At 33.7% G+C, this 7,851-nt stretch overlaps 1 protein-coding gene across 1 annotated transcript; it reads left to right on the top strand.

Annotated features, from left to right (window-relative positions):
• The first annotated feature begins 5,687 nt into the window (after positions 1–5,687).
• On the top strand, positions 5,688–6,257 carry LOC145009587 (uncharacterized). The gene has a single exon (XM_078968255.1). It carries the CDS (start codon positions 5,688–5,690, stop codon positions 6,255–6,257), a length of 570 nt encoding a protein of 189 aa, XP_078824381.1.
• The last annotated feature ends 1,594 nt before the right edge of the window (positions 6,258–7,851 follow it).

Below are 7,851 nucleotides of genomic sequence, written 5' to 3'. Positions count from 1 at the left end.
AAGTCAGTTTGTAATCTTGGCTATATATGCTAATTGTATCTTGTACTCACTCACAGAATTCTCAATACAACAAAACATTGCTTTATACAAGTCCTTCCACCGGGCACAACAAATATGCTTACGACTAGATAAACAAAGCGTAAGCTCTCCGCCGCGTACTAACAGCCTGTACGACGACTAATAATAAGACCGTGTAAATACACATGTTCCCTATATGTCACCCACCATTTTCACCCTTTTTTTTATATGAAATAATTCATAAAATTTCACACAAATTTTCATAGCAATAACAACAGTAACATATAATTGCAAATAATTTAGAATCAACTTTTCATGCAAGCAACCACAAAATTCACACGAAACTCACCTTGTTGGCGTTAGGTCTTAAACAAAGTTTGTCACGCTACACGCACCCTACATTTAACCAATATATTTTCTGAGGACATAATCCTAAAAACATTTTATGATTTCATGGTGTGGGGTTCGACTATTCGTACGCCTTGTTTAGCCAGCTAATATATTAGTTATCATGCTAAAAATTTTATATATATTAAAACGTAAATTTTTTAAAGGAAATAATAAACTAACTATTTATTAAATAAATTTGGGTAGAATATTTAATTACCAAAACTTCAAGGGCTAGAATGCAACTCTTTATAACAATAAAAGTAATGGCAAGATGTCAAAACCGTAAGGATTAAACATATAATAGTTCAAAAAGATGACAAGTGATTTAAACCATAAGGGTCTTTCCTGTAACTGTTTGTTGGATTTGCAAAAAAAGTGAATTAAATGCGTATGGATGGAACAATAGGCGGAACAATAGCCAGTACCATTGACAACTGGGCCACTAGGAAAATTTACTTTGATATATCTATTTACAAATCAAATGATACTTTTGTAAGCCCACTCATAGTAATTTATCCGAATTCTCCTCAACCCGTTATTTTTTCTATTTCTGTCATTCTTAATTTTATTTTATTTTTTTACAGCTTTGATTTTGTCCCAATAATCGCCAAATTATTGAGTGAAACCCATAAACAATTATCTCCCTAACTAAGATAAATCTATTTTAATCTAAAATAAAATCATATAATCAAAGATTATTTATATCATTTTATGCCAAATTTTACTCTTTCAATAACCATCAAATTCAACATCTTCATAGTCAAACCAAAGACATACGATCGATCTAGACCACACCATATATAATCTAAAGCGATATTTCAACTCATTTAAACTAAAATTAGAAGAACTTACCTTAATTTCTAAAGAAATCACGAATATCTTCACAACCTTCAATCTCCGAATTCTCCCTCGAATCACAGTTGTTTCTTGCAATTCCAATGGGGTTTTCACTTGATTTCTCAAGCTTTATATAGTGCCTATCTCAAAAACAAAAGGAGTCATCTCGTTTGCTCGAATTTACAGTCATATTGAAGAACGACGGTTTTTGCCATTAATCCCCATAATTCTCTACTAATTACCTCATTGTTCCCTGATTTAATCATATTATTATAAGGAAAATCTCCAGAAAAGTCCCAAAATTTTAATCCAATTTATGAAAAAGTCTCAAAATAAATTTTATTTACAGAAAAGCATAGAATACCGGTTAAAACTTCGAAAAAACCCTTTTCGGCCGGTTTCGCAGATTTTGCCGGTATTCTGTCCTTTTTCGTTAGTTTGCTCAAAATTTTGGGACTTTTCCAAAAATTACATAATAACCAAAATATTGGGACTTTTTTGAAAATTACCATGAAATTAATGGATATTATTATTAACAAATCTTTTATAAATTACATAATAACCAAAATATTGGTGGCCTAAGTACTCCTTTATTGTTTCCTGACCACTCAAACTCTCTACGTTCTTCCTATGCATTGTTGTGGGTATGATGGTGAGATGAAGTTAGTTAGCATTCCTCTAATGTTGGTGTTCTTCTTATGTTGTTTAACCTAACTACCAACCAACATTCGTACCTTACATGTTAACAATCATCGGCTAACACACATCTATAAAATGTGAAAAGTGAACCCTGAATGATAATTTATATGGAAACAAGTGAAGGGTGATTATCTATTTAAATTGTCATTCAAAGTTTACTTTTCACTCTCGATAGATGTGTGTAATTTTATGGTTGTTACCGGGTAATGTTTGGAGGCTAGGTGGTAGTTAGGTTAAAGAACATAATGAAAGATTTATATGTTCGTGTAATGATATTTTCTAATAACACATGATCATATAGCATCATGCTTAATAGCAAGTAGACACTTATTGATTGTGTATTAATAAATGTTATCAACTCTTGTATTGGTCACGCCTAATAGAGTATTTCTCACTATGACACCCACAACGATACATATGAAGAACATAGAGATTTTAAAGTGGTCAACAAACAATTGAGAAGTACATAGTCGACCATTCTATTTCTAGAAATTAACAACAAATGTATTTCCTCTGTTTATAATAAAAAAATATTTTTTATGTTTATAAATGATTTGTTAATAATAATATCCATTAATTCCATAGTAATTTTCAAAAAAGTCCCAATATTTTTGGTTATCGGGTAATTTTCAGAAAAGTCCTAATATTTTGAGCAAACTAACGAAAAAGGACAGAATACCGGCTAAATTTACGAAACCGGCCAAAAAGGGTTTTTTCGAAGTTTTAGCCGGTATTTTGTGCTTTTCTGTAAACAAAAATTAGTTTGGGACTTTTTCATAAACTGAATTAAAATTTTAGGACTTTTCTGGAAATTTCCCTTATTATAATGATGTAATCTAATTACATATATATTTTTATATCTTAAATTTAAGTTATCACACATTCATTTGGTTATCCAGGGAAAACCATAACTTGGACAGTCTATCTTACTTGATTTTCATTGATTAATTGAAGAAGAAAAAGAAAGGGGAATCAAACTGTTTATTTAATTGTACAAGACTTTGATACCAATTTAAGGTAATATTGAAATAATAAAATGTACTCAAGATAATATTGAAAGAGGAGAATATTTTCACTTTAATTCCTCACTTCATTTAAGATTCATTTACTAGTTACATAATTCTTTGTGGATAACAGACATTTCAATTGCTAAACATTTCACTTACTTGTCTATTGGTTTGCTAGAATCTTCACATTTTAGCAGATTACATAAGCATACATATAAAAAACACATAATGATTTACCAATAATTTATGCACGTTAACTTATTCAATTGGCAACATTATTCTTATACTAGCAGAGCATGTTGAAAATAATTATACTATAGACATTAACTATGAAATACTAACTTTTGCATTATAAAACTGTAATTCTTTTGAAACATATTATAATATAAAATCTATTAAAATCACATCATTCAATAACATTTATTCGTGGTTTGTGTGTGAATAAAACATTCTTAATTTAACATTATTTTTCATATTATATGATTAATTAATATAGAAATTATTTATTTGAACATTATTGAAGTTTCGGTCTTGATAAATATGTAAATTACCAGACATTACTTATAATGTAAACTATATTTTTTTATTTATAATTATTATTATTAATAATTAATTTAAAAAACCATTTATTTAAAAAAATCAATTATTTTAAAAAGAATAATTTTTAGATATTTTTTATGTTAATTTGATATGTTAATTCTGGTTTACATTTGAAATATTTAAATAATATTACTGTTTTTAAAGCAATCTTTGAATATTGTTTTTTATGTTTATTGAATTTTGATTTAGGCTTGAATTTAATATATTATTTGAATCCACAAGTTAAGTATATATTAATAATTAAACATTTATATTTACATCAAAAGGTTAAAAATATTGTATCCACAGTTTATAAGAAATTTCATATATATATATATATATATATATATATATATATATATATATATATATATATATATATATATATATATATATATATATATATATATATATATATCAAATTGGATATTGAAATTTTATTAGGGATGTCCATGGGGGTAAACGGGACGGGGATTGCATCCTCCGCCCCCGCTCCCGAAATCTTCATCCTTTCCACCCCGCCCCGGCCCCCGTTCCCCCGTCTGCGATTGATTTTGTGTTACTTTATTTGGGCTAAAAGAAGTTTTTGTTTGGACTAAAAGAAACTATTTTTTTATTAACAAATAGATATTTATAAAATAATTTTATATATTACAAACAATTTAAAAACATGTTTTTGTTGAATTTTTGTACGTAAAAATCATTTTATAGTTTATTATATTTATATAATTAATATATATCAAGTTATATAATTTATTAACGGACCCCCACGATGCTTTCGGGACAAGACTACCAAACCCCGCCCCTGCCCCCCGAAATTAAAACGGGGGTTAACCTTGCCCTGACTCCCACCCCCGATTTTTTTCAACAAATACCCCCATATGAGACGGGGCCCCCACGGGATTGGAGTCGCATGACACTTTTTGACATCCCTAAATTTTATGGACTTTCATTTACATATAGTGTAAAAAAATGTGTTTATAAGATATAATATAATAGATAGTAAACAAATAGATGTATGTATGTGCAAAACGGCGACGATAAATAGTTTCTTTTGGCAAATAGTTTCTTACAAATGAATAATTATTAGATTTTATTATTAGTTATTATGTAATAAAAATTATCAATTTTAAATAAAATATTTATGTTTACACATTATATTTATATTGGTTGTTTATATTATTGATGTAAATCAATTAATACTGATGTCTAGTGTAAGAAAGAAAAATAAATTTATATACATGAATTTAAGATTTTAAAATTTTTATATTGCTCCAAATTAAAATTTCTTAATTCATGTCTTCAAATTTTTGATAAGTATTAACAAATTATTTATGCATAATTGATTTGTGTAAAATAATATGTAACTTGTATCTTTTAAAATTCAGTATATGACTAATATGTTTTATAATATACGATGAGATGTAGAGATACATAGGAAATAGAGTAAATTATACAAATCGTCTGTTGTACAGATGTCAAAATGCACGCTTAATTCCTATCTTAAAAAAATTAACTCGAACCGTGTCTTGGTTGGTTAAAAATTGCATATTTCGCCCATGACAATCATAAAATGACTATTTCTAAATTATATATATATATATATATATATATATATATATATATATATATATATATATATATATATATATATATATATAAAATGATTTATAGTTTAATGGGTTCCATCACCTCTTCACCAATTATCCCTTCCTTCAACCCACTTCACCAACTACCTTTTTTGTTGGATAACAGGTTTGGGATGCTGTGCATGTGGCCAACTGGGTTACTTGAGCAGGGATTGCTCCAAGAAGGGCCTGATATGTTTCCACTGCAATCAAGTTGGCCATAAAAGGCTGATTGTCTGAGGTTGCAGGGAGGGGGAGGAGCAGTGGTGGTGCCTATGGTTGCCAAGATGAGGATTACTAATGGCCGCCCTGCTAAGGCAGATGCTCCAGCGGTGAAGAGTCGCGCATTTCAGTTTACTACCGAGGAGGCTCGGGCAACGCCATACGTTTTCGCTGGTACGTCTTTATTCTCCTCTGCTCTATGATTATTTGCATTTCTTAGGTGTACATTGTGCTTACGTATAGGGACATTTTTGGTTAATGGTATGTCGGCTCATGTTTTTTTCGATTCGTGAGTATTCGATCATTCATGTCTCTTGCACTTAACAAGAAGTTTATGGATGTTCCGAGAAATTTGGATTCCCCGCTCGAGGTAGAGATTCCAGATGACCGCACTGTGAGTGCTGCGAGAGTGTATCGGTACTGTGTCCTGAACGTGCTTGGGGAGACGTTTTGTATTCTTCTAGTCCCGATACCGTTGCGAGGGTTGAAGGTGATTGTCAGGACGGAATGGTTGGGAACCAACGGGGCCATAATCGATTGTGAGCGCAAGTTGGTGAGGGTTCAAACCCCAAGTGGGGGAGAACTAGTTATTCATGGTGAGAGGGCCTCGCAAGAGCCAACCCTTTGTTTTGCTGCGAGGGTTATGAGATTTTTGCAGCAGGGATGTACGAGATTTATGGTTTGTATCTCAGATACGAGGGTTGAGACCACGACGGATGTAGGCAGTGTGATGGTTGTACAAGAATTTCAGGATGTCTTTCCTGATGAATTGTCGGGAGTACCTCCGGAGAGGCAAGTGGAGTTTCCTATTGATTTGGTGCCAGGTGTCGCTCCGATAGTGAAGGCACCATACCAGCTAGCACCACCCGAGATGTAAGAGTTATCTACGTAGCTTCAAGAGCTACTAGATCGAGGTTTTATCTGTCCGAGCAGTTCCCCATGAAGAGCTATGTTCCTGTTCATGAAAATGAAGGATGGATCCTATAGGATCTGCATTGATTACTGATAGGTGAACAAACTAACGCTAAATAACTGTTATCCATTACCGAGGATTGATGATTTGTTCAATAAGTTGTAGGGCGTATCTTGGTTTTCCAAGATTGATCTTCGGTCAGGGTACCATCAGATGAGGATTTGGGATGAGGATACACCGAAGATAGCTTTCAGGACTCGGTACGTGCACTATGTGTTCATGGTGACGCCATTTGGGCTCACCAACGCCCCCAACAACGTTCATGGATCTGATAAATAGCGTGTACAGACCGATGTTGGGTCGGTCGGTGATCGTTTTTATTGATGATATCCTGGTCTATTCTAAGACCAAGGAGGAGCATTTGATAGAGGTATTGGAGACTCTGAGGGCGGAGAAGCTTTATGCAAATTTCTCCAAGTGTGATTTTTGGCTACAAGAGGTATAGTTTCTGGGGCACATCATCAATCATGAGGACATTTCAAGTTGATCCAACCAAGGTTAGGGTTGTGATGTAGTGGGAAGTACCGAAGAACGCACCCGCGATCTATAGCTTTTCGGGTTTAGTGGGATATTATCGGATATTCATCCAGGATTTCTCCAAGATCGTTGTGCCTTTGACCCTCTTAACCAAGAAGAATGTGACATTTTGATGGGGCCTGGATCAGCAGTTGGCTTTTGAGACCCTGAGACGGAGGTTATATGAGGCTCCGATTCTAGTGCTACCTGAGGGTTTAGATGATTTGGTGGTGTGCTGTGATGCATCGAACTCAGGGTTAGGTGCGGTACTGATGCAGAGTGGTCATGTGATAGCTTACGCCTCGAGGCAGTTGAAGCCTCATGAGGCGAATTATCCCACTCACCACCTAGAATTAGAGGTAGTGGTGTTTTCCATCAAGATTTGGAGGTACTATCTATATGGGGTACGGTGCACTATTTTTACTGATAACAAGAGTTTAAAGTACTTGTTGGATCAGCAGAACCTCAACATGTAACATAGGAGGTGGTTGGATGTGCTGAAAGATTATGACTGTGAGATCTTGTACCATCCTGGGAAGGCCAACATGGTGGTCAATGCTTTGAGGCGCAAGACGGTAGGTTCCCCGATTGGAAACATTTGTTTGAGGATGATGGTTATCTCTCCCATGTTAGATATGATCAAGGAGGCCCAGATCGAAGGTGTAAAGAAGGAAAATTGGAAGATTGAGCGGATTCGGGGACATTATCCTTTGTTTGTTAAGGATAGTCAAGGTCTTTTGACACAGTGTGGTCGGGTATGGTACCGGTGAATGGAGGAGTGAGACAGAAGATATTGGAAGAGGCACACAAGTGCAAGTTCTCTATACATCCAAGGGCTATGAAAATGTATAAATATTTGACAGTGAGTTCTTGGTGGCTCTGCATGAAGCGGGAGATCACGTGGTTTGTAGAGCGGTGCTTAACCTGCAAGAAGGTCAAGGCTAAGCATCAGCAACATCATTGCAAGGTTCCACCGCTACCC

Source organism: Lactuca saligna, chromosome 8 (assembly GCF_052625555.1).
Source record: "Lactuca saligna cultivar CGN05327 chromosome 8, ASM5262555v1, whole genome shotgun sequence".
In the NCBI taxonomy this organism is placed as follows: domain Eukaryota; kingdom Viridiplantae; phylum Streptophyta; class Magnoliopsida; order Asterales; family Asteraceae; genus Lactuca; species Lactuca saligna.
This window is presented reverse-complemented; position numbering and strand designations above follow the sequence as displayed.

Excerpts from the sequence above, each read along its gene's own strand:
- LOC145009587 (XM_078968255.1), top strand. The coding sequence starts at position 5,688 with ATGTCTCTTGCACTTAACAAGAAGTTTATGGATGTTCCGAGAAATTTG.